Raw genomic sequence first — 27,775 nt, 5'->3', positions numbered from 1 at the left:
TACCGGGTATGGAGGGATTTTCTTTTGAGGAGACTTTGAGTAGGTTGGGCCTGTACTCATTGGAGTTTAGGAGTATGAGAGGCGACCTTATTGAAACATATAAGATTCTTAGGGGGCTTGACAGGGTAGATGTGGAAAGGCTGTTTTCCCTTGTGGGAGAGTCTAGGACCAGGGGCATAATCTCACAGTAAGGGGGTGCCCATTTAAAACAGAGATGAGGATGAATTTCTTCTTTCAGAGGGTAGTTAATCTGTGGAATTCTTTACCACAGAGGGCTGTAGAGGCTGGGTCGTTAAATATATTCAAGGCTGAGATAGACAGATTTTTAATCTGTAAGGGAATCAAGGGTTATGGGGAAAAGGTAGGAAAGTGGAGTTGAGGATTATCAGCCATGATCTCATTGAATGGCTGAGCAGACTCGATGGGCCGAATGGCCTACTTCTGCTCCTACGTCTTATGGTCTTATGGGAATGGAAGGGGGCATCAACAGTGCTATCAAGCAGCACTTGCTTAGCAATAACCTGCTCACTGCTGCCCAGCTTTTGTTCCACCAGGGCCACTCAGCTCCTGACCTCATTACAGCCTTGGATCAAACATGGGCAAAAGAGCTAAACTCCCGAGGTGAGGTGAGAGTGACTGCTCTTAACATCAAGGCAGCTTTTGACCAAGTGTGGCATCAAGGAGTCCTAGTAAAACTGGAGTCAATGGGAATCAGGGGGAATAATCTCCGCTGGTTGGAGTCATACCTAGCATAAAGGAAGATGATTGTGGTTGTTGGAGGTCAGTCATCTCAGCTCCAGGACATCACTGCAGGAGTTCCTCAGGGTCATGTCCTCAGCCCAACCATCTTCAGCTGCTTCACCAATGACCTTCTTTCCATCATTAGGTCAGAAGTGAGGATGTTCGCTGATGATTGCACAATGTTCAGCACCATTCGCGATTCCTCAGATACTGAAGCAGTCCATGTCCAAATGCAGCAAGGCCTGGACAATATCCAGGCTTGGGCTGACAAGTGGCAAGTAACATTTGCACCACGTAAGTGTCAGGCAATGACCAGCTCCAACAAGAGAGCCTCCACCCATCAACCCTTGATGTTCAATTGAATTACCATCACCGAATCCCTCACTATCAACATCTATTGACCATAATCTGAACTGGAATAACCATACAAACACTGTGATGAATAGAGCAGGTCAGAGGCTAGGAATCGTGCGATGAGTAACTCACTTCCTGACTCCCCAAAGCCTGTCCACCATCTACAAGGCACAAGTCAGGAGTGTGATGGAATACTCCCCACTTGCCTGGACGAGTGCAGCTCCCAAAGCACTTAAGAAGCTTGATACCGTCTAGGACAAAGCAGCCTGCTTGATTTGCAAAGCATCCACAAACATTCACTCCCTCCACCACCGACACACAGTAGCAGCAGTGTGTACCATTTACAAGATGCACTGCAGGAACTCACCAAGGCTCCTTAGACAGCACCTTCCAAACCAACAACTGCTACCATCTAGAAGGACAAGGGTAGCAGATAGATGGGAACACCACCACCTGGAAGTTCCCCTCCAAGTCACTCACCATCCTGACTTGGAAATATATCTCCATTCCTTCACTGTCACACAGTCAAAATCCTGGAACTCCCTCCCTAACAGCACTGAGGGTGTACCTACACCACATGGGACTGCAGCGGTTCAAGAAGGCAGCTCACCACCACCTTCTCAAGGGCAATTAGGAATGGTCAATAAATGCTGGCCCAGCCAGCGAAGCCCACATCCCATGAATGAATAAAAAAAGTGGCCTTGCCAGTCACACCCACATCTCTCATGAAAGAGTACAGGACAAAAAAAAGATTCATCTCCAACTGTGCATTTGTATTTTTCTGATGAAAGATCATTGACCTAAAACATTAAATCTCTTCACAGATGCTATCTGACCTGCTGAGTATTTCCAGCATCTGTTGTTTTTATTTCAGATTTCCAGCATCCTCAGTATTTTGCATTTGTCCTTTTCTCACCTTGCCAAAGCTACCTTTTCCTAACATTTTGTGAAGGATGAAGTCATCAACTGCGAACCTGCGCTGGTCAATTCTGGGGGGTTCTTCATATGTGGGAGAGTCGGGCGATGAGTCCTCATCTTCAGCTGGTGTTTCCCAGGTGATTCCTTGCACATCTGGAGACAGGAATGTGCAAAACTCAGGAACATGAATGGAAATTAGATTTGCATTTTTATGAAGGAGTTTGAGAACAGTTACTGCCTTCGCTGTTACAGAACTGGTCCCTATCACAGAAGGCGATTACTTTTCTCGAGACATAACTCATTATGGTAAAAGACAGCATGATATTATTATGACATAGATTAACCATGGTCTGATTAGATGGTGGAACAGACTCAAGGGGCTGAATGGCCTACGGTTGTTCCTATGTTGCAGTACATCATAGTTCGGATTGAAATTCCAGTATAATACTGATAAACTGCTATCTTGTTGAGATGCCTTCCTTCAGATGTGAAATGGTACCTATACTCTGTCCCATGGTGCTATCTGAAAAATAGAAAGTTCTGAACAACATTCCTCCCTCAACTGCTCGCACCAAATACTGACCCTTGAAGTCATTCAAAACTCTGCTGCCCACATCTTACAGGCACCATTCCATACCACCCCTGTGGCTTGCTGACCCACACTGACTCCCAGTCAAGTAAGGTCTAGATTTTAAAATTCTCATTCTTGTTGACAAATCCCTCCATGGCCTCACCCCTCCCTATCTCTGTAATCTCCTTCGGCCCACAACCCACAGAGATATCTGTGCTCTTCTAACTCTGACCACTTGATCATCGCCAATTTTAATCGCTCCATCATTGGCGGTTGTGCCTTCAGTTGTCTGGGCCCTAACCTCTGGAATTCCCTCCCTAAACCTCTCCACCTCTTTACCTCACTTTCCTCCTTTAAGACACCACTTAAATCCTACCTCTTTACCCCAACTTTCAACAGACCTAATATCCTCTTCTGTGGCCTGGCATCATATTTTGTTTAAAATGCTCCTCGTGAAGCACCTTGGGATGCATTATTGTGTTACAGGTGCTATATAAATATAAGATGTTGCTGTTGTTGATGTTGCAGTATCTCATTTGTGGGATCCTGCTTTGCATGGACTGGCCACTTCTTTACCCTGTGTAAAAGACAGTCACTCCATTTCAAAGTTAGTCACTACACACCGAGACATTGCTCTCAAAGAGATGTTGTAACGCCTGTAAATGTAAATCTTTATTTCGTTAATTCATTCATTATTCCTGAAATGGCCACTTGGGGGAGAAAGAGAGCAAGAGAGCACACGTAGCCAGTAAAACAAGGAGTAGGGGTAATGGTTGCCACTCTTTGTTTCTTCCCTCGTAATCTTCAGGTTGACAATTAATGTTAATCAAAGGAGCACTAAACGGTTCACCATGCTGTAAATCTTCTGAATGTGCACTTGTGAGGAAGGTGTTGTATTGGACTTTTCCAATAACTGATTGATGTTGAACCATGTGGCCAGAAGACTATACAACAGCCTATTGGAGGATGACATTAGAATGAAGTGGGGGGGGCGGGGGGGGGTGCGGGGGGGTGGTGGTTGCTGTTTGCCTCAAGACACATTTAAAATATGAGCATTCAAGTAGTCTGTGATTTTTGAAGACATGAATCTGCCAAGTACTTGTATGTTTATAGGAAGTTACGTGTATCTGAAACCCGCTAAATGAAATCAGACGTGAGTCTCACTGGTCTCTGGTGGTGGTGGGGGGGGGGTGATGCCGAGGATGGACCCTGAAGACCCTGAGGCTGTAGCTAGCCTGAAAAGAGCTTGCTACACAGGGAGAAGACCAACAGCTTTTGAAGTGCCCAAGTTACAAACACAGCTCGTTTGAGGATTTTCCTGAAGATTTGGGCTATTTAGACCCTCAAGTGAAAAGAAAGAAATATTTCAGACTGGCAGATGAATGAATTCATCGTTGTGCGCTTGTGTACCTAAAGCCTGAGATTATTTGAAAGAGGCTGGTGGACAAACACTGGCGCATTCATTTAAAGGTCACTACATTTCATAGAATGTGCAGCCCAGAAACAGGCTATCTGGCCCAACTGGTCCACACTGTTTTTTATACACAAGCCTCCATCCACTTCATTTCTTCTAACCCCATCAACGTAACCTGTGGTTCCTTTTTCCCTCGTATGTTCATCAAGCTTCACCTTGATTGCATCTAGACTCCTCGTCTCAACTGTTCTTTTTGGCTAAAGTTTCTCTTGAACTCTCTCAATTGCTTTGGAGGATTGGTTAATGCATTAGGTTTAAATGCATTAACTCCTCCGCTAAAATAGGAAAACGAGATTTCAGGTGAACAAATTATTGATCATTACTAGTATTGTACAGTATAATTTCAGGCCCCATGTCTTTAGCTTACTATTTATTGTTAAATCCAGTGATTTTTTTTTTGCAGGCCCTCAGGTCTCTGCTGGTCTTTATTTTCTGACATGAAGCTAAATGGTCTATAGTGCCCTATACTTCCTCTATCTCATTAAAGGAATAGAGTATAAAAGCAGGGAAGCGTTGTTGCAACTGCACAAGGCATTGGTGAGACCGCACCTCGAGACCTGCAGTACTGTGCACAGTTTTGGTCCACTTACTAGAGGAAGGATGTAGTTGCATTGGAGGCAGTTCAGAGGAGGTTCACTAGATTGATTCCAGAGATGCGGGGCTTGTCTTATGAGGAGAGATTGAGCAGTTTAGGCCTATACTCGCTAGAGTTTAGAAGGATGAGAGGAGATCTAATTGAGGTATATAAGATGCTAAAGGGGATAGACAAAGTAGACGTGGAGGAGATATTTCCCCTTGTGGGGCATTCTAGAATGAGAGGCCATAGTCTTAGGCTAAGGGGTGGTAGATTTAATTCAGAGATGAGGAGGAATTACTTTTCTCAAAGGGTCGTAAATCTGTGGAATTCACTACTTCAGAGTGCAGTGGATGTCAGGACGCTGAATAAATTTAAGGAGGAGATAGACAGATTTTTAATTAGCAATGGGTTGAAAGGTTATGGGGAGAGGGCGGGAAATTGGAGTTGAGGCCAAAATGAGATCAGCCATGATCGTTAAGAATGGCGGGGCAGGCTCGAGGAGCTGAACTGCCTCCTCCTGCTCCTAGTTCTTATGTTCTTACATGTTTTTTTTAAATGTAGGAATAAAATTATCTGTTTGTGCGTTCTTTGTCATTATTCATTTTTCTATTGAAATTTCTCTATCTATATAAAAACGGGTGTCTGCTATCACTTCCTCACTTCTTATAGTATGTGCAGATGCAATCCATCCAGACCAGGTGTTTTATCCTTTTTATATTTGCCTAATTTATCAACTGTTTCCTTCCGTTCCATCTCAAATGTCATAATATTAGAGAAGGATATCATGTCCACCTTGTCAGGCCCTGGGAAATACCAAGGCAAAGTAATTATTCAATCCTTAAAAGTCCTGGAACTCCCTCCCTAACAGCACTGTGGGTGTACCTACACCACAGGGACTGCAGCGGTTCAAGAAGGCAGCTCACCACCACCTTCTCAAGGGCAATTAGAGAGGGGCAATAAATGCTGGCCCAGCCAGCGATGCCCACATCCCATGAAAGAATTAAAAAAAAATCAATATTCTGCCTTTTCATTATCATTCCCTCTGAGTTTAGCCTGTATATCTTTATATTCATTCTCCATTTGGTGTTTATGTGTCCGTGGAATGCTATTTCTTTTTATATTCTTTGATAATTTCATTTTGCCCTGTCTCTTTGCCTTCCTAATTGTTCCTTTTTTACTTAATTCTTATCCTCCTCGAACGCTGTTTTGTCATCCTCTCCTTTATTCCTCTCTATTTAGTGTATCAATAAAACTCACTGTGCATAGCAAATAAAATTGGAGGGATCTTTGTTCTTCAATTTCCATTTTACCCTTATCGCTTTATTGTTCATGAGGTTTCGTTCTGGGCTGCTTTTGTCTTTTGTGTTTCAGTGGAATATTGACATGTAACTGTTCTCCAGCAACAGAGCAAACCCAGCTCTGAACGAATCAGCAGCTGATTTTTCACCATCCCCCATCCTCTTTCCACTGCAGTTTGCAGAACTATAGTTCAAACGCTTTTCAGAGACTCATTTCTTTGAATCACTGTCACTTGTATTTGGTTTGAAATCAAGAATCTTGGCAACATTTACTCAGTCAATGGAAAATACAAACCGCTGCAGTAAAAATTGGCTTCAAATGCACTACCAGCCCATTTCGTGTTAATGAAGTAGAAAATTTCACTTCTGACATTTTTGCCGAACTCTATTAATCGTCTTGCTAAATATTTCCCACCGTTGTTGATATTTTGTTCCAGTTTCCCTGCCATTCTCATCTGTTTTTCGCCAATTTATTATTCTGGTTTTTGCCTTACTCATCTCTCTCTCTCTCTCTCAATTATCATTCTATCCCTTGTGATCACTATTGCCAGGTTGCTCATGAACAGTGTAGTACATTTCTCATAGGATTTAAAGACATTGTTGGGTGGTGGTGCAGGTCTGATGAGGGTTTGTCATTTGTTCAGATGCAGGCAATTGGGCCCCATGTCTAGACAGAGGCTACAACTCGGGGTCTTACATCCTAAGAATCTTTTTCTCATCTGCTTCATTTGCTGTCTGCATGACTGTCCAGGGAGGTTACGATTGGACACTGGTGGTACCAGGTGATCCAAGGGCATAGCTGCTGCTTCTTCTGTATGTTTGTCCTGACAGGGACAGTCTGCGTGGTCATTCCTGAGGGCTCAATGGCCTTAATTCTTATCAACGCCTTAAATCCCCAAGAAGCCTGGAAAATCTGGACTGGGCACAATAAAAGATAGTTTGTATCTTTACATAAATTCTTTACATAGGGAAGGACAACAAAGCATAAAAATAGTCTAAAAGTGCCACAGTACCTTTCTTAGCAGAAGCAGCAGCCTGTTCTACTTCAGTTGTTTTTTTGAGAACGCACTGGTTAATTTCAACAGGTCCTTCTCGACTTACTTGCTCATGATCACGCAAATTACGTGCCTGGATCGAAGGGACACAAACAGGATATTCCAGAATCAGCAGCCAAGAAAAACGTCAAACAGAACCTTGGACCATTTCTTTTCAGTCCCGCACTTTAATCCCCGAGCCTGCCCACGTGCACTTTACTAAATCAAAATGTATTACTTGCCAAAAAAAAATAAGATCATTGACCATTGATTTACTTTTTTTGGTCTTTTTCTTCTTGAGAGGGGAGGAGATAACAGGGTCCCTTTGAGGTTCAGTCCAAGATGTTAGGCCTTGCGATGGGAGATTGGAAACAAAGTAATTCTCTGCCTCAGACTCCATAATTTGATCTCGGAGTCAGAAGAGTATAATTCTCAGCAGCCTTTTTGATGATTAACCAGCCAGCTTGGCTTATTGATAAGACCTGGAAGGGTAAACCTATCCTCGATGGCTCAGCCTCCATCCAGCTCTTCCACACAATACCCTCGCTTATGCAGTTTAAACTAGTTAAACTTCAGTGGTGGTCTAGGCATTCCTGAACCTTGGCATCGTGCACCTACTGACCTTAGCCAAGTACCCCTATATTGTGTATTTAAGATCAAGATAGATAGGTTCTTGATTGGTAAAGGGATCAAAGGTTACGGAGAGAAGGTGGGAGAATGGGGTTGAGAAACTTATTGGCCATGATTGAATGGCGGAGCAGACTTGATGGGCTGAATGGCCTAATTTCTGCTCCTATGTCTTATGGTCTTATGGCTGTCGGGACAGCATGTGCACTCCCTGTCTGCAAATACAAATTCTGTTCATGTAGATTCCTCTGTAATTTGGCTTAACTCTTCAGCATTGTAATGGATGTCAGTTGAAACATTGGAACAGGAGAAGGCCATTTAGTCTCTCTGGCCTCTTCCACCATTCAGTGAGATCATGGCTTGATCTGCAATTTAACTTCATAAACCCGCCTTTGTCCTTTTCCTTTGGCAAACAAAAATCCAGTTTTAAAATTAACAATTGATCTGGCATCAATTGCCACTTGCGGAAGCGAATTCCAAACTTCTACCACAATTTGTGTGTTTTCTAACTTCATTCCCGAAAAGTCTGGCTCTAATGTTTAGACTCTGCCCCCTTAGTCCAAGCCCTCCAAATAATGGAAATAGTTTCTCTCTATTTATCTCATCTGTTCCTCTTAATATCTTGAAATCTCTGATTAAATCACCCCTTAACCTCTTAAATTCCAGGGAATACAACCTGAGTTTTGTTTTGCCATTTTTCCTTGTTGCTTAACCCTTGGAGTCCAGGTATCATTCTGGTAAATTTACGCGGCACTCCATCTTGGGCCATCCTCCCCAATGTATGGTGCTCGGGACTGTTCTTACAAGTCTATTTCTCAGCTTGTCAAAAAAAAAATAGCCATAGTTTCTCTGATTATCCTAAAATATGTATGGTTTTCAGTTAGGTGTAAGTTAAGATAATAAATGAAGGCATGCCCACATGAAGGGGGAAGTGGGTGGCTTCAGGATTTTGAATAACAAACTTGAGACTTGAAGTTCGAAAACTGCAATGTTTGTAGCTGCATTTTTGTTGGTGAATATCATTATTATAACTACTCGGAACAGAATCAACTATTAATCATTTCTTAATAATCTTCCAACAATGACAGCACAATAGCAATAATTCTCTGTTATCAATGACGTGACGCAGATTGGCTCCAAGTGCTCATACAGCTGACAACAATACTATTCTGTGAATTACAGAGTGTACTCTGATTAATAACTAGCATTCTATAGCCATTACAGGGCCATTATCTAACCTCAGGTTGCACATGATAATTAAGCACTCAAGCTTCCGCACTATCATTAAATTGTTATCGAAGTCCTTTCATTGTAATCACTCCCTGGTAACACTGCGTTCAATTTATATTGACTCCAAAATACGCCAAGGATCTAACCCAACTATTCATCCGAGAGTTTGGGTGGGGACCCCAATTCAGGGTCAAATTGGGGTCTGGACCCTGCGCTGTGTGGGGAACAGTTAGTCAGCAGTGACTTTCCCTGATTTGGCCAGAGGACATGCTTGCTTTTTTCTTTATTCGTTCATAGGATGTGGGCGTCACTGGCTAGGCCAGTATTTATTGCCCATCCCTAATTGCCCCTTGTTCAGAGGGCATTTAAGAGTCAACCACATTGCCGTGGGTCTGGAGTCACATGTAGGCCAGGCCAGCAGATTTCCTTCCTTATAAGGACACTAGTGAATGGGTTTTTATGACAATCGGCAATGATTTCATGATTATCATCATCAAACTTTTAATTCTAGATTTTTACTGAATTCAAATTTCACCATCTCCTTTGGTGGGATTTGAACCCAGGTCCCCAAAGCATTACCCTGGGTCTCTGGATTACCAGTCCAGTGACAATAACACTATGCCACCGCCTCCCCTTTTATGGGCAGAGGATGGGCTCTCAAAGTTGGAGGACCAGAAGGAGGCCTTCCAGCATGGAAGGATCTGCATAAAAACAAAAAAACTGCGGATGCTGGAAATCCAAAAAAAAAACAGAATTACCTGGAAAAACTCAGCAGGTCTGGCAGCATCGGCGGAGAAGAAAAGAGTTGACGTTTCGAGTCCTCATGACCCTTCGACAGAACTTGAGTGAGTCCAAGGAAGAGTTGAAATAACCAGCTTATATTTCAACTCTTTCTTGGACTCACTCAAGTTCTGTCGAAGGGTCATGAGGACTCGAAACGTCAACTCTTTTCTTCTCCGCCGATGTTGCCAGACCTGCTGAGTTTTTCCAGGTAATTCTGTTTTTGTTTTGGAAGGATCTGCAGCCTGATAATTGGCCTTAATTGGTCTGCCAACTATGGGTTGTCCTTCCGCTCATGATCTCACCCTCCAGGAAAAGGGCCATGGGGACAGGATGGTGCCGACTCACCGGTAGATAGAGTGAATTTTCGTGCCTACCCACCTCTGTCCTCGCCCCTATGTGGGGCCGAAAATTCTGCCCCAAGACCAGTTGGTAAAATTTACAGATAGATAGCACATTCTTAATACAACGGCATTTTAAGCTGAGGTGGGCTCTTACCCTACTCCAGAGACTTGAGCACAAAAATCTCAGCTGACGCTCCAGTGCAGTTCAGAGAGAGTGCAGCATTGCTGTGGGTGATAGCTTTTGGATGAGACTTTACCTGCCATTTCAGGTTGATGGAAAAGATCCCATGGCATCACTCTGAAGAATCACAGGGAGGCTATCCCTGTTGTCCTGATCACTATCTATCCCTCACTCATCTTCAGAGGAACAGATGATCTGGTCATTAACACATTGCTATTTGTGGGAGTTTGCTGTCCACAAATTGGGCTGTTGTGTTTTCAACATTACAACAGCGACCACACTTCAAAAGTATTTCATTGGCTGTAAAATGCTTTGAGACATCCTGAGATTCTGAAAGGTGCTTTAGAAATACCAATGGTTTTTTTTCTAATCTCTCCCACTCCCATGTGTAATTTGCTATGTATAGACCTTGAAGACTTACATATGAACATGCAAACAACATATGAACATATGAATTAGCAGCAGGAGAAGGCCACTCAGCCCCTCGAGCCCGCTCCACTATTCAATAAGATCATGGCTGATTTGATTGTAACCTCAACCCCACATTCCTGTCTAACCCCGATAACCTTTCACCCCCTTGTTAATCAAGAATCTACCTTGCTCTGCCTTAAAAATATTTGAAGACTCTGCTTCCACTGCCTTTTGAGGAACAGAGTTCCAAAGCTTCACAACCCTCTGAAAAAATTTCTCCTCATCTCTGTCTTAAATGAACGACCCTTTATTTTTAAACTAGATTCTCCCAGAAGAGGAAACATTCTCTCAAGACCCCTCAGGATCTTAAAGGTTTCAATTAAGTGGCCTCTTACTCTTCTAAATTCCATATAAAAGCTTAACCTGTCCATCCTTTCCTCATAAGACAACCCACCCATTCCTGGTGTTAGTCTAGTGAACCTTCTCTGAACTGCTTCTAATGCATTTACATTTTTCTTTAAATAAGAAGACCAGTACTGTACACATTGCTTCAGATCTGGTCTCACCAATGCCCTGTACAACTGAAGCATAAGCTCCCTACTTCCCCTCACAATAAACAATAACATTCTATTAGCTTTCCTAATTTCTTGCTGTCCTGCATACTAATCTTTTGTGATTCATGCACCAGGACACCCAGATCCCTCAGAATCTCAGAGCTCAGCAATCTCTCACCATTTACATCATAAGCTTCTTTTTTAGTGTTCCTGCCAAAATGGACAATTTCACATTTTCCCACATTCTGCTCCATTTGCCAGATCTTTGCCCACTCACTTAACCCATCTATGTCACTTTGTGGCCTCCTAACTGTCTCTTCAAAATTTACTTTCCCACCTATCTTTGTGTCATCAGCAAATTTAGCCACCATTCCTTCCATCCCTTCATCCAATTATTTATATAAATTGTAAAAAGTTGAGGCCCCAGCATTGATCCCTGTGGCTCACCACTCGTCACATCTTGCCAACCAGAGAAAGACCCATTTATGCCAACTCTCTGCTTCCTGTTAACTAGCTAAACTTCTATCCATGCCAATAGGTTAGCCCATACACTATGAGCTTTTATTTTCTACATTAACTTTTGATGTGGCACCTTATCAAATGTCAATGGACACTTTTAGCAAGAGTCCCGAAATGCAAATAAAATTTAAAAAAGAATAAGTACATGTGAAAGAACCATGTTTATAGGCAAGCTTCAGCCTGTGCAGGATTTTTGGGCTGTGAAGATCAATTTTTTAAACAAGCATAAAACAGATGTTGAATTCATGTGAACTGAATACTTATTTCCTATACTTTCAGCTATTTACACCACCTTTATTGTGCTGATGTGGAAGGAGCTGTTGTTTTGTTCTTAGATGTGACCATAATGGAACAATAAGCAATGGGACTAATCATAATACTCAGGTGGGAGTTATTTTACATTTACTGACCTTTTAGTTTATGCCATTTTCTGTAACACAAAAGGCTTCACAATGTTGACTCAAAATGGTAACCAAAGAAACACCAATATGTTCCATACCTGTTGTTCACTCTCTATCTGTGCCAAGGCCTCAGCCATCATTTTCTGATTAACGCCACACAGGTTTGCTACTTTGTTCTGACACTTGTGATGAACATTCATAGCGCATTCTAGCAGAGAGGCAAGCAAACACAGGGTATTACTGATCAGGGGTTTTGCTTTACCTCCTGTTACATTAGTCACTTAAGGATGGTTTATATATTCTGCTGCTTCCCATAGGACAGACCTTGTATGGGAGTTAGAAACACATTAATTGTTAGATTTTCATAAACTGCAAGTTAACTCAGACAAGGTAGAATTTAATTTATGAGTTCTGCAGTTATCTTTGCTGTGAGCAGTTACCATAATTTATCCAATTAGCAATCTGAGGGGGTAAGGAACTCTCGAGTAGCTGCAATTCCTTTCATCTGGGATTTTTGCAATCTGATTAGCGCAGGTTTCTTTCAACTGTATTCCAATGATCTATAGCTTGCTCTATGCACTACGAGGTACATTGGAAAAAAATAGACACCCAGAAAGGAGATTTTAATCTGCCTACCACTCTGCTCCTGTTGAAAAATAGGCAGAATAAAATTGCAAAGAAATATATCAGCCAACTCAGTTTTCAAGCAGGCCTCAAAGTGGGTGACCAGTGCTTTTGCCCAAAACAAGTGGAAGCCTAATTTCAACGTTTAAATGGTGGCTGTATAACTCTAATCCAAAAGGCAGTGCATGTACTACATCCATTATATCCATGGGTACTGGATGTGGGTGGCCATAAAGTCTTTTAAAGGTGGCTATTAGAGGTCGCTCTTGGAGTAGTCTTCTATTTGGGCCATGGATGCTTTCACCATTGTGTTTGCCAACTGCATACTCACCTTCACACTTCAAACCCTGTCTTGCCAGACCCCACAGCAGGGTCCCACAGTGCTCACAGAATGTTGGGCTCTTATAGTTGTAGACTTTAAATCGATGGGGCATATCTATTTTAAACCGTTCCTTGTGAAACTAGAGATCAAAAGAGAATGCAGATGATTAGCGGAAAGTTTATTGTACCCTTAAAAGAGAGTAGTGAATGTCATTGAAATGTATCCATGAAACATGGAACGGTACACAGATACTAACTGATTTCTATGGGCAAAGGTGGCAATATAAAGGTGCAGTGTTCTACCACTGACTCAATGTCGACTGTCTCGAAATTCTGACAAAACAATCTGTAACGGTGCTGGCAAAATCTTGCGAGAGGAAACTAAATTGTTGTTTGTGTGAACGGAAAATTTTTTAAAAGTTGTGACATTTGACGAGGAAAAGTTTAGTTGGTCTTCGAGCTGCGGAATCCACCTCTTTCGAGTCAACTCAGCCTTTCAAACCTAATGGCTTTTCTACTGGCAAATTCTAATGAAAAGCATGCAAACGTCGCAGAGAGCTTAACTTCGAGATCCGCCTATCAAACAATATTTAGCCAAGGGGAATAGGTTGGGAAATGTGGAAATGGGCCTCTAGCTGTGTAACTTATGAATCATCTAGAAATCATAGCAGGGTCAGTTGTGTAATAGACAGATATTGAAATGGGAATGTTATTGATGTTGATATAACACAGGTTTACTGTTGAAGGTGTTAGTCTGTTTTAACTAATGTGGCTTTCTGGAAATGACCCTAGTTAAGGACACTTTGAGTTAAACCCTGCCACTGTGCCTCACAGTTCTAACGTACTGCATGTACACAAAGACTCTTTATGTTCAGGGGCTCTGGTACGTACAATGGTTTCCCTGCTGTTCACCGCCGATCCCGTACACTTGGCTATTATTTTATCAATGCACTTCTTATGAATAGCAGCATTGCACTCTGGAAGGTAAACAGAAGAATGTCTTAATGTGTTCAAAGCTAACAAGCAACGACAAAATTTTAGTTTGAATTATGTGGACATGAGAAACCACCTACGTCGGCATTGGTAGCCTTGTTTATTCAATCCCCTGAAAGAAACAAAAAGGAGCAGAATTCAATTATTTTTTTTTTTTGTTGATCAGTTGCATGTCTGAAACCCACACAAAAAAACACATCACTAAACACAAACCAGTGAGAAACCCACATAGGTAGAGTTCATACTTCATACGTCCCCACATCATATCAATAATTTCCAGTTTCCTGGCCCGAACAGCCTCCCCAAAGCCTATCTGCAAGTGGGGAATATTCCCCAAGTGCCTGGATGAATGCAGCTCTCACAACACTCAAGAAGCTGGACACCGTCCAGAACAAAGCTGTCCACTTGATTGGTACCACATCCACAAACGTTCACTCCCTCCACCACTGACGCATGGTGACAGCAGTGTGTATCATCTACAAGAATTCGTCAAGGCTCCTTCAACAGCATCTTCCAAACTCATGACCAGCACCATCTAGAAGGGCAAGGGCAGCAGATAAATGGGAATACTACCACCTGCCAGTTCCCCTCCAAATTACTCACCATCTTGACTTGGAAACATATCACCGTTCCTTCACTGCCACTGGGTCAAAATCCTGGAACTCCCTTCCTAACAGCACTGTGTATGTACCTACACCACATGGACTACAGGGGTTCAAGAAGGCAGCTCACTACCACCTTTCCAAGGGCAGCTAGTGGTGGGCAATAAATGCTGGCCCAGTCAGCAAAGCCCACATCCCGTGAATGAATAAAATAAAAACCATGGACGTCCTATCTCTCTACAACTACATCCTCCACCAGGATGGTCTGAGGGCTTGCCCCTTCTTCCTTGAACAGAGGCCCGAACAATCTCCATCCACAACCACCCTTCTCTGTCTGGCTGAATTTGTTCTCTCACTGAACAATTTCTCTTTTAACTGGTCTCACTTCATCCAAACAAATGGTGTTGCTATGGGTACCCGCATGGAACCTAGTTATGCCGGCCTTTTTGAGAGGTATGTGGAATATTCCTTGTTCCAGTGCTACTCAGGTCACCTCCCCCACCTCTTTCTCCAGTACCCGATGACTGTATCGGTGCTGGTTGCTGATCTCACCCAGAAGTGGAAGATTCATCAATTCCACTTCCAATTTCCACCCTTCTCTCACCTTCAAATGGTCCATCTCTGACACTTCCCTTCCCTTCCTTGACTTCTCTGTCTCCACTACTGGGCATAGGCTGCCTATTAATGTTCATTATAAGCCCACTGACTCTGACAGTTCTCATCTATATCTCCTCACACCTTGATTCCTGTAAGGATTTCATTCCATTCTCCCAGTTTTTCCGTTTGTTCCGATGATGCTATCTTCCATAACAGTGCTTTCAACATGTCTCCCTTTATCCTCAACCAAGAATTCCCCCTCCCGCACCTGCCACCCCACTTCCCCCCCATCCACTGTGGTTGACAGGGCCCTCAACCATGTCTGACTCATTCCAACACTTCCGCCCTCCCCCTTCCCCTCCCTCCCAGAACCAAGATAAGGTTCACCTTGTCCTCACTTTCCACCCAGCTTGCCTCCACATTCAAAGGGTTATCTTCCACCACTTCCGCCACTGCTGTATGGTGCCACCACCAAACACATCTTTCCTGTCCCTGTCAGCGTTCAGAAGGGACCATTCCCTCCGCGACACCCTGGTCTGCTCCTCTATCATCCCCATCAACTCATCTCCTTCCCATGGCACCTTCCCATGCAATCGTCGGAGGTGCAACACCTGCCCCTTTACCTTCTCTCTCCTCACCGTCCAAGGCCCCAAACACTCCTGCCAGGTGAAGCAGCAATTCATTTCTTTAAATTTACTGCATTTGCTGTTCATATTAGAGAAACTAAACATGGACTGCTTGGCAGCTTTGCGGAGCACCTTCGCTCAGTCTGCAAGCACAATCCTGATCTTCCTGTCGCTTGCCATTTTAATTCAACCACCTTGCTGTCATGCTCACGTTTCTATCCTCGGCTTGCTACAATGTTCTGACACAAGTTGGAGAAAGAGCACTCTTGCCTACCGATTAGGCATTTTACAGCCTTCTGGACTCAACAGCAAGTTCAACAACCTAGACCGTGAACTCTGTTTTCCATTTTGATTTGTTTTCCCCTGCCAAGTGTCAGTTTGCACATTTTTGCTTTCAGACAGAGAGATCCTTTATTCTGCCATTAATTGGGGAAGCGATGGCATAGTGGTATTGTCGCTGGACTGGTAACCCAGGGACCCAAGATCCTAGGCATGAATCCTGCCATAGCCAAATAGTGGAATTTGAATTCAGTAAAACTCTGAAATTAAAAGTCCAATGATAACCATAAAAATCATCTGGTTCACTGGAAATCTGCTGCCCTTACCTGGTCTGGCCTGTATGGGACTGCAGACCCACAGTAATGTCCTTAAACACCCTCTGAACTGTCCTGGCGAGCCACTCAGTTGTATCAAGCTGCTACAAAGTCTCAAAAAGAAAGGAATGAAACTGGAAGGACCATCCAGCATCGACCTAGACAGTGGAAATGACAACCACATACTCAGCCCTGTCGACCTTGCAAAGTCCTCCTTACCAACATCTGGAGGGGCTAGGGCCAAATTTGGGAGAGCTGTCTCACAGATTCGTCAAGCAAAAACCTGACATAGTCATCCTTACGGAATCATAGCTTACAGATAATGTCCCAGACACCTCTATCACCACCCCTGGGTATGTCCTGTCCCATGGTATGCATTTGGGAGGGAGTTGCCCTGGGAGTCCTCAACATCGGCTCCGGACCCCATGAAGGCTCGTGGCGTCAGGTCAAACATGGGCAAGGAAACCTCCTGCTGATTATCGTCTATCACCTTCCCTCAGCTGATGAATCAGTACTCCTCCAAGTTGAACACCACTTGGAGGAAGCAATGAAAATGCACCCTGGGTAGGGAAATCTCAGTAGCACCACTACTGACCGAGCTGGCTGAATCCTAAAGGATTTAATTGCTAGACTGGGTCTGTGGCAGGTGGTGAGGGAACCAACACGAAGGGAAAAACTTACTTGACGTCATCCACACCAACCTGCCTGCCACAGATACATCTGTCCATGACAGCATCGGTAGGAGTGACCACTGCACAGTCATTGTGGAAACGAAGTCCCATCTTCACATTGAGAATACCCTCCATCATGTTGTGTGTCATTAACATCGTGCTAAATGGGATAGATTTCAAACAGATCTAGCAACTCAAGATTGGGCATCCATGAGGCACTGTGGGCCATCAGCAGCAGCAGAATTGTACTCGAACACAATCTGTAACCTCATGGCAGGAGGTCATGCCAGGAGCAGCACCAGGCATATCTAAAAATGAGGTGTCAACCTGGTGAAGCTATAACACAGGACTACTTGTGTGCCAGCATAAGCAGCAAGTGACAGACAGAGCTAAGCGATCCCATTATCAATGGATCAGATCTAAGCTCTGTATTCCTGCCACATCCTGTCACACATAGTGATGGACAATTAAACAACTCACTGGAGGAGGAGGCTCCACAAGTATCCCCGTCCTCAATGATGGAGGAGCCCCACACATCAGTGCAAAAGATAAGGCTGAAGCATTTGCTGCAATCTTCAGTCGGAAGTGCTGAGCGGATGATCCATCTCGGCCTCTTCTGGAGGTCTCCAGCATCACAGATGCCAGTCTTCAGCCAATTCAATTCACTCCATGTGATATCAAGAAATGGCTGAAGGCACTGGATAGTGTAAAGGCTATGGGCCCTGACAATACTCTGGTAATGGTACTGAAGACTTGTGTTCCAGAACTTGCCGTTCCCATAGCCAAGCTGTTCCAGTACAGCTACAACACTGGCTTCTACCCGGCTATGTGGGAAATTGCCCAGGTATGTCCTGTACACAAAAAACAGGGCTAATCCAACCCGGCCAATTACCGCCCCATCGGCCTACTCTCAGTCATCAGTAAAGTGATGGAAGGGATCATCAACAGTGTGAACAAGCAGCACTTGCTTAGCAATAACCTGCTCACTAACGCCCAGTTTGGGTTCTGCCAAGGCCACTCAGCTCCTGACCTCATTACAGCCTTGGTTCAAACATGGACAAAAGAGCTGAACTCCCAAGGTGAGATGAGAGTGACTGCTCTTGACATCAAAGCCACATTTGACCAAATGCAGCATCAAGGAGCCCGAGCAAAACTGGAGTCAATGGGAATCAGGGGGAAAACTCTCCACTGGTTGGAGTCATACCTAGCACAAAGGGAGATGGTTGTGCTTGTTGGAGGTCAGTCATCTCAGTTCCAGGATATCACTGCAGGAGTTCCTCAGGGACATGATGGGCTGAATGGCCTTCTTCTGTGCCATTAAGATTCTGTGATTCTGTAGTGTCCTCGGCCCAACCATCTTCAGTTGCTTCATCAATGACCTTCCTTCCGACATAACATCAGAAGTGAAGATGTTTGCTGATGATTGCACAATGTTCAGCACCATTCATGACTCCTGAAGCAGTCCATGTCCAAATGCAGCAAGACCTGGACGATATCCAGGGCTGACAAATGTAGAGTAACATTCGAGCCACACAAGTGCCAGGCAATGACTATCTCCTACAAGAGATAATCTAACCATCACCCCTTGACATCCAATAGAATTATCATCACTGAATCCCCCACTATCAACATCCTGGGGGTTACCATTGGCCAGAAACTGCACTGGACTAGTCATATAAATACTGTGGCTACAAGAGTAGGTCAGAAGCTAGGAATCTTGCGACAAGTGATGAGTATTCACCTCCTGACTCCCCAAATCCTGTCCACCATCTTACAAGGCACAAGTCAGGAGTGATGGAATACTCCCCACTTGCCTGGAGGAGTGCAGCTCCCAAAACACTCAAGAAGCTTGACACCATCCAGGACAAAGCAGCCCACTTGATTGGCACCCCATCTACAAACATTCACTCCCTCCACCACCGACGCACAGTAGCAGCAGTGTGTACCATCTACAAGATGCACTGCAAGAATTCACCAAAGCTCTTTAGACAGCACTTTCCAAACCCATGACCACTACCATCTAGAAGGACAAGGGCAGCAGACACATGGGAACACCACCGCCTGGAAGTTCCCCTCCAAGTCACACACCATCCTGACTTGGAAATATTTCACCGCTCCTTCACTGTTGCTCACTCAAAAGCCTGGAACTCCCTTCCTAACAGCACTGTGGGTGTATCTACACCACATGGGCTATAATGGTTCAAGAAGGCAGCTCACCACCACCTTCTCAAGGGCAACTAGGGTTTGGCAATAAATGCTGGCCCAGCCAGCGAAGCCCACATCCCATGAAGGAATAAAATAAAGTAATTTCTCTGGACCAATGCTTCGTTTCTCTACTACAACCATTACCCACTCACCTTGCCCCTTGTTCCATGACACGTTTTGTCATTTAATCCCTCCCGTCCTCTAACCCATTCCTGGCCTTCCTTTTTGTTCTGACCCTCCCCCCACTTCTCTACAGCGTGGAACCAATACATTTCTACCTCTCTCTAGTTCCGAAGGAGTCATTTTGGACTCGAAATGTTAACACTGGGCAGGATCTTCTGGCTGGCGTGTGGGTGACGGACTCTGCACGCCAGCGCTTGAAATGTCGCGCGCTGACATTGCGCGAGCATCCCCACATCAGCGCGCGGCATCGCGATATTTCAGTTGGCGGGCGCGTCCGCCATTAATTAAAGGCCTCGTTAAGGCCATTAAATCTCCAATCGACCAGGATTTTGAGGGGCCCGTGAGAACTTTGGCTCAGCGCACGGGCCCAACGGGCAGGCGGGTAAGTGATAGCGCTTCCCGTTGGCCGGCCTGCTGGGCGGGGCCTTAATTGGCCCACCCACTTAAAATGGTGGCGGGGCTCATTTCGGCGGCAGCGATTGGCTGCCCACCCACCGCCGAGTCAATCGGGCCCACCCTCCCGTCAAGGCCAAAATTCTGCTCTCTCCACAGATGCTGCCCAACTTGCTGAATTTTTCCAGCACTTTCTGTTTTTATTTCAGGTTTCCAGCATCTGCCATATTTTGCTTTTTGGCTAGCTTTCTTACCCGGCTGGTGTGGAACGCACACTGGCTTCTCAATCGGACAACCCCACTTCATCCATTTCCACAAGCTCTTAGTAAAGGCTAAGGTTTATGGGACTCCCGAGAGGTGGTAAGGCACTGGTAGAGTGTACTTTTTAAAAAATTCATTCACGGGGATGTGGGCTTCGCTGGCTGGGCCAGCATTTATTCCCCATCCCTAGTTGCCCTTGAGAAGGTGGTGGTGAGCTGCCTTCTCGAGCCGCTGCAGTCCATGTGGTGTAGGTACACCCACAGTGCTGTTAGGGAGGGAGTTCCAGGATTTTGACCCAGCGACAGTGAAGGAACGCCTGATATTTCCAAGTCAGGATGGTGAGAGAGTGACTTGGAGGGGAACTTGCAGGTGGTGGTGCCCTTATTCTTCTAGGTGGTAGTGGTTGTGGGTTTGGTTAAGGCGCTGCCTAAGGAGCCTTGGTGAATCCCTGCGAATGCACTTAGCCAAAAAAGGGTGAATCAGCAGCCCAGAGAATCCTGGGGAGTGGTAATGCAGGGAACTGCAGCAGGCCAGAGCGTTTTGCTTCAGGGACTAGGTGGACACTAAATAAAAAAACAAACCTGGCCCATTCTTGGGAGCGATTTGCAGCGGCCCCTTTAAGGTTCACTGATTATGCTACTTCACTCCAGGGACCAGCGACCAACATCAAGGCACTCACCACACCCATTGCTTCACCAGGATTTCTTCAAGGTCCTATCCTGGGCACAGAACCCTGAGATAACCAATGACAGGAAACTTCCACCTGTTTCAAAAGAGGTTCCTGAGCATCCATTCAAAGGCCTATTTGAAAATTGAATTGTGGCCTCGGACAGGTGTTGCTTTTTAAAAGAAAACAAATTTGTCTCTTGTTTCATTGTCCACTGCAAATGGGGCAGTAGAGACAGGAAAAAGCATCTCCAGCAAATCCACCCTACGATACATGTCAATGTAGTGGCAAAACTGTGATGGGCACCACGTGTAGAGGCGTAGTAAGCACATTTTACAAAAAATGTTTCACTGACTTGGCTGCACATAGCACACACAGGAATGTTCACAAACAGGTGGTGGAATTCTTGCCCCATAATGTTTACACAGACAATGTAAATCTCCCAAAGGCATCATTCCCATCTAGAGATTTAGTTGACAAATTCTTCATCTGAACAACCATGCGAGGTTACTGTCTCAAATGCAGCAATATGAGATACTGTTCGTAGTATGTACATGGCAATGTGTTTTGGATAAATCTTTCTTAATTTGGTGTCAGATTTGCATTGAGACTTACTGTTGCTATGTGACGTGGGACCCAGAGGAATAGCTAGAGCTAAAACCACACTGGATGATATGCACAGCCAAGTTTGTCACTAAATTGTAATGAAGTTCTTGTGCAATATTGAGTAAAAGATGAAGAATCCAGATAATCATACTGTAAGCCTTGCTTTTTTTAAACAGGTTAAGATAAAGATGATAGAGGTAAGATAAATTAAAGTACCAAACAAATTCATGGCAGACTGAACAAAAGGTGGGCTGAGGAAAGAATGTTGCGGTAAACTCATGGCACTTGACATTGTGAACTTTGGCCTGCTTGATGGCTCCTCTTCGCTGGTGCAGTGCAAACAAGCCTTCTGTTTCACCTTCTGCAGTTCCTTTGTTTTCTGACGGGAAGAAAGCCTAATATTAATCATTGCATGTAGCAGCAGAAATCACACCTCCCTCTCCAGACTGGCTGAAAGAACAGTGACCTACTTTCTTTCAGCATCAATGACAGAAACCAATGGGCTGGTCTCTCGTCACCAATTACTGACTCGTTTAAACTGAAAAACAACAATCATAAAACAACGATTTAAAACCGACAAAAATGTTAACACCTGCACTCAAGTTTTTCAATTCCAATTTTAAAATAAGCCCTTTCCTATTTGTTTGGCAGTCTGATGCATTGGGAAAGCAAATTCCATTAAGGATCTCCAAACTAAAACACTGAGGATTTCACACAAGTGAATTTTCCATTTATGCGTGCCCTCCGCCTTGGGACACACTTCGAGAGCCGGGAAGTCCAGAAGCAGGTTGCCAACAGTAAAGATTTTTGGGGCCTCGATGTGGGCATTGGGCTATTGTTGAAACTTTACAGGCTAAAACCATACAATTTACCAGACCAGAGAATTGCTGAGCTTCCCACTACTAGTCTAGCTAGGCCATTGCTACTTAGAATTATGGAATAGTTCAATGCAGAAGGAAGCTGTTCGGCCCTTCAATTCCATGCTGGCTCTTTCAAAGAGCAATCCAGTTAGTCCCACATCTGCTCTCTTTCCTCATATCCCAGCACTTTTTTTCTCATTCATGTATCTATCCAATTCTCTTTTGAAAGCTACTATTGAATCATCACCCTATCAGGCAGCTCATTCCAAATCCTAACCACTCTTCACATTAAGAGAGATTTTCCTCATGTTGCCTCTGGTCCTTTTGTCAATCCCTTAAATCTGTGGCAAAACCAGAATATGCTGGAAAAACTCAGCAGGTCTAACAGCATCTGTGGAGAGGAAAGAAAACAGTGTACAGTTTCGAGTCCGTATGACTCTTTTTCAGAGCTCTGAGGTGTCATATGGACTTGAAACTGTTAACTGTGTTTTCTCTCCACAGATGCTGTTAGACCTGCCGAGTTTTCCCAGCATTTTCTGTTTATGTTTCAGATTTCCAGCATCTGCAGTGTTTTGCTTTCACCTTAAATCTGTGGTTCTAGTAATTAGGTAGGCAGGTAATTAGCTATAGTCCCCGAGGGATTGTAGACATCTCTAATAGAGAGAGACAATTGGTTATATAGATTGAGAGGCAACACTCTGCATCAAGCCAAAAACAGAATGACCCTTCATGAAGGGTCATGAGGACTCGAAACATCAACTCTTTTCTTCTCTGCTGATGCTGCCAGACCTGCTGAGGTTTTCCAGGTAATTCTGTTTTTGTTTTGGATTATCAGCATCTGCAGTTTTTTTGTTTTTAACTCTGCATCAAGCATTGGGTTTAGAGTACTGGCATACAAATTTATGGATTTTTCACACCAAGAACATGTTATGGTGCAACATTAATTGTCCCATAATAAACACAGAAGACAAAATACCTGGGGGATATATACCACTCTGAGTAAATGCCACACAATTTATCGGTTTGGATTTGTAATACACTTAGTCACAGGTCTTTCTTAAACTGTGTTTTATGTTTTGAACTACAGGCCATTATGTATTTTCCTTAAACCATTATTGATCTTCTTTCTTGATGTTAGGGTTTTGTGCAAAAAGTTCCAAAATGATTGAATGTAGTCCCATGCAGTATATAAAAGCAAAAAAACTGCGGATGCTGGAAATCCAAAACAAAAGCAAAAATAGCTGGAAAAACTCAGCAGGTCTGGCAGCATCTGCTTCTGTGTTCTGTTGAAGAGTCATACGGACTGGAAACGTTAACTGTGTTCCTCTCTGCAGATGCTGCCAGACCTGCTGAGTTTTTCCAGCTATTTTTGTTTTTTGTTTCCCATGCAGTATAAATCCAGTGTAGCAGGGTTGATATAGCAACCAAAAGCCTAAAATTATTTGAAAACCTAAGGCAGCTTTCAGGCTTTCTGTCTGACATATTAAAATGAAAATGAAAGGCTGCCAGAGAGTGTTTTGTGACATTGCGAAAAGGAAGAAAATGTTTTCTTCGGTGCAATGAATAATCTCTTCCATTTGATGCTGAGGTTTTATAGTCTACCATTCATATCCTTTCACTCTCTAATGGCCACAGCATAGATTGCACCCTCTCCTCACCCTGGACCTAAACAGTGAAGCTCTGGGTCGGGGGACAGGTGGAGGGAATAGCATTAGTGAAGATGGAGTTTCTTTAAGAGAGTCTGAAAGAAGGGAGGAACTGCAGGAAAACAGTGAGAAAGAGAGAGAGAGAGAGAGATAACAAGGAAAAGTGTGAAAGACAAGAGTAAGGCAGGTAAACAATTAGACAGTGGGAGACAAATGGAGAGTCAGATGCCAATCTAGAAAGCTATATCAAAAGGAGATTAAAAGTATCAAAACAGCTGAAAAAGGTGCTCAACAAAACGGATAGCTCGAAAACAACCGTGAGCCTGGATCAATGTGTGCAAAGAGGTAGAGACACTGAAATCGAAGTGATATAGAGCTTTGCATTGGCATAGGCTTGTCATAATTTAATCTGAAGGGAACTGTCTCAGGGTAAAATGTCCTAAGGGAGTCATGAATGATTGGAGATGCAATGGAATGCTCACATTAAAACAATCTATAACAGAAGTCAGCAAAAAAAATCTTATGATTGTAGTAGCCTGAAAATAACAACCACTAGTGACACATTCATAGACATGTTTTCACTATTGGGTATTTTGGGGCATTCCATTGCAGAACTGAACCTCTGGAAAAACCCTTCTGTGCAAAGAGAAGCCGTCTTTAAATGGGTTTCGTTGGCATTATGCCCCTTTCTGTCAGCTGATTACTTGTTTACTCTGCCAGTTTTGCACACATCTGTACTGCCGGATTCTCAATGGAGCCGCCGTTCATTCTGGTGACTTAATGTTAGTCTCAACTGTCTAAGTGACAAAGCCTGTACTTTTTTTACTCATGTGTCTCATAGTTTTCGTATCACTCAGAGGAAGGAATGCAGCTGTGCTCAAAGGACTTGAAACGTACTTCCCCCTTCAACTGGGCTGACCAGTGATTATTCTGCACACTTGGCAGAATCTTAATACCCTCACCATTACATCTCAGAAGTCAGCTGAATTTCTGAGCCTCCAGCATTAAACTCATTATCAGTATTATTAAGAGGCTCGTGACTTCAGATAACAATGGCAGCTTGCTGAGTTATTCATCTAACTTGACCTAAATTATTATTTGCTCGTAAACTGTGATTTACCAGTCTGGTAAGGGTGATTACTGTGTGAAAGCGGTGGATTGCTAGGATAGACATTCTCTGCTTGGGTCTTGTTTATTAAAACACTTTAACCTTCAGTGGTTCTGCATTTTAGGATTGTGGATAAGTGAGACTTTAGTTTTCGATCCCCATGTCTACTTTGCTAAGAGAAACTCGAAGACCCCGATGGTGGACCCATGGAAATATGGCTCTATGGATCTGCCATTGGGTTAAGGCTACTTTCTCCGGCAAATTGAAGGCAGATCCTGCACTAGGGCCTCTAATATACATGGGATCTCAACAGGCTTCCCGAGGACACCACCTGTCACCCAATGTTTAAGGGTGAGGGCACGAGCATGGAGGCTGCGTTCCCCAAACAAAAGCTAAAATGGGGCCTAAATATTCCTGGGTTAGATAAAACACACATTGGGCAGAATTTTACGGCCCTGTTTCTGTGGGGACGGGGCCGTGAAATGCAGCGAGACTCCGCATTTAATCTCCATTGACTTCAGCGGGAACGTAAAATCCCGCTGTGGCAAAATTCTGCCCATTGTTGATGAAATTTGATGCCCTCCGGTCATAGTGAGTTTGGTGGTGGGAGGGGCAGTTAATCAGGTGGGAGGGTGGCAGGTGGGGGCCCTGACACCTTCCTGTCTCCACGCTGACTAAGTCGGGTAGTGGGAAGGTCCTCGTATGGCCTTCCTGCCTTGATGTCAATTGAGACCCTTAACTGGGCGTTAACCCAATCCAGGCTCGTCATGTGGCATGCACACAACAAACTAACCCTGGTGTATTTGCTCATTCAAAGACACTCATAGCCACTCCCCTGCCTTTGCTTCTGTCCCCTCCCCCGCTCTCCTGCAACTCCCACTCTGTGAACGCCTCCCCCCCCCCCGCCATTACTCACTTGTGTCTAGGATCCACCTATGATCCTAGGCCTTGTGTGGGGGTGCTGTACCAGCAGCAGCCACCACCTCCCAGGTGGCACTGCCATTCAATAGAGCTGCCGGCTTCTGATTGGTCAGTAGCTCTTGGGGTTGGGGGTGGGGAGCTTCCACCCCCGGGTCCTTGATCCCAGGGAAGGCCCACTGCTGGCCTGTCAAGTGCCTGAGTGGCACTTAATTTGCCACCCTGCTCCCAACTGGTGGAAGGGATGATAATCGGCTAAAGATGTAACTGAGGAAATTTTAATTTCACGTTATAGGGCGATGGAAGTCCTGTCTCATATTGCCTTTTTTAGGGAATGCCTGCCGGTAGTACAATTAAAATGCAGCATTGCACTTAGTCACGTTTCCACTGTCACCCAGGATGCTGCCATTTTAGGTGGGGGGGGTGTCCTTCAAATTGGTGGCCTAAATGCCTGCATGAAACAAAGGGCTGCCTTATTAGCCCATGCATCTTGATGATACTATGATGTTCCTAGGACCCCTGGGCTTTCTCCATATGTTAATACTTGATGATGAGTGATCTAACCAGAGATTCTTAAGCGACCAGTACAGGCTTCTGCAAAAGAAAAGCACAAGTGCATTTAAGGGGAGGCTAGATAAGCACATGAGGGAGAAGGGACTACAGGGTTATGCTGATAGAGTTTGTTGAGGAAGGATGTGAAGAATGAAACCAGAAAGTGCTGGGAATTCTCAGTAGATCAGGCAGAATCTGTGGACAGGAAAATAGAATTAATGTTTTGGGTGTGTGACCTTTCACCAGAATGATCACAGGATGTACGGAGGCTCGAGTGGAGCATAAATGCCATATGGACTCCTTAGGCCGGGTAGCCTGTTTCTGTTCACATAAGTACGTGTAAAATTTGCCAAAAGGTTTTAAAATGATCTTTGAGTGGGCACACGGAAACATGGGCAAACTGGGCTCCAGCAGTAGGGGATTTCCCACTCACACCAACCAGTGAGCTGCTTCAAAGCGCACGAACAGCCTGTCAGTAATAGGTTAGTGAGGCTCAGTCACAAAAAATCTTTCTGGATTTCTGACAGCTACGGGTCTCTCTGCCCGCCTTCATCCCAAACTGGAAACAGTCACCACAAAGCTAAGGTTATACCCCCTTCTTCAAAACTGGGTGCAAGGAAGACTGTGTACTGAAGGGGAAATGTGATTCCAGGTCAAAGTAAATTCTTTCAGCTAAAAGCAAAATACTGCGGATGCTCTGAAGAAGAGTCATACGGACTCGAAACGTTAACTCACTGTCTCTCTCCACAGATGCTGCTAGGTCTGCTGAGTTTTTCCAGCATTCTCTATTTAATTTCTTTTCGTGCAAATAAACACAAAAAATATACAAATGAGAAATGGTCACACAGCTTATCCAATCTACCTTAGGATCTTAGTTGTTGTTGCTGTAGAGAGCTTGCTATCTGTAGGATTCCATTTTATTCAGCTTAGACACTCATTCCTCTTGTGGGGGATTCAGAACAATGAGATGCCACCTTCAAGTTGGAACTAAACTGGTGAAAATTTGAATGCGGTACTTCATACAAACGGTTCAGTGAAAGTGGAATGCACTGTTACAGACTTATTCATTTATGGGATGTGAGTATCTCTGGCAATGCCTGTTTTATTGCCCAATCCTAATTACCCTCGAGAAGGCGGTGGGGAGCTGCCTCCTTGAATCGCTGCAGTCCATCTGGTGTAGTGCTGTTAGGAAGAGAGTTCCAGGATTTTGACCCAGCGATAGTGAAGGAACAGGGATATATTTCCAAGTTAGGATGGTGGGGGAGAGCTTGCTGCTGGTGGGGTTCCCCATGTGCCTGCTGCCCTTGCCCTTATAGGTGGTAGAGGTCACAGGTT

At 44.3% G+C, this 27,775-nt stretch overlaps 1 protein-coding gene across 1 annotated transcript in view; it reads right to left on the bottom strand.

The window, feature by feature from the left end:
• Positions 1 to 27,775, bottom strand: part of prkcq (protein kinase C, theta) — a 118,660-nt gene that overhangs the window by 46,652 nt on the left and 44,233 nt on the right. Inside the window, exons 4-10 of the mRNA XM_041203272.1 lie at positions 21,573 to 21,735; positions 14,033 to 14,064; positions 13,851 to 13,936; positions 12,970 to 13,099; positions 12,113 to 12,222; positions 6,947 to 7,061; positions 2,012 to 2,166 (exon numbers count right to left, since the gene is read on the bottom strand). Coding sequence (XP_041059206.1) covers positions 2,012 to 2,166; positions 6,947 to 7,061; positions 12,113 to 12,222; positions 12,970 to 13,099; positions 13,851 to 13,936; positions 14,033 to 14,064; positions 21,573 to 21,735 — 791 coding nt within the window. The remainder of the gene's footprint in view (positions 1 to 2,011; positions 2,167 to 6,946; positions 7,062 to 12,112; positions 12,223 to 12,969; positions 13,100 to 13,850; positions 13,937 to 14,032; positions 14,065 to 21,572; positions 21,736 to 27,775) is intronic.

This window comes from Carcharodon carcharias, chromosome 13, assembly GCF_017639515.1.
Source record: "Carcharodon carcharias isolate sCarCar2 chromosome 13, sCarCar2.pri, whole genome shotgun sequence".
In the NCBI taxonomy this organism is placed as follows: domain Eukaryota; kingdom Metazoa; phylum Chordata; class Chondrichthyes; order Lamniformes; family Lamnidae; genus Carcharodon; species Carcharodon carcharias.
The sequence above is the reverse complement of the archived record's forward strand: the minus strand, read 5'-3'. Positions and strand labels throughout refer to the sequence as shown.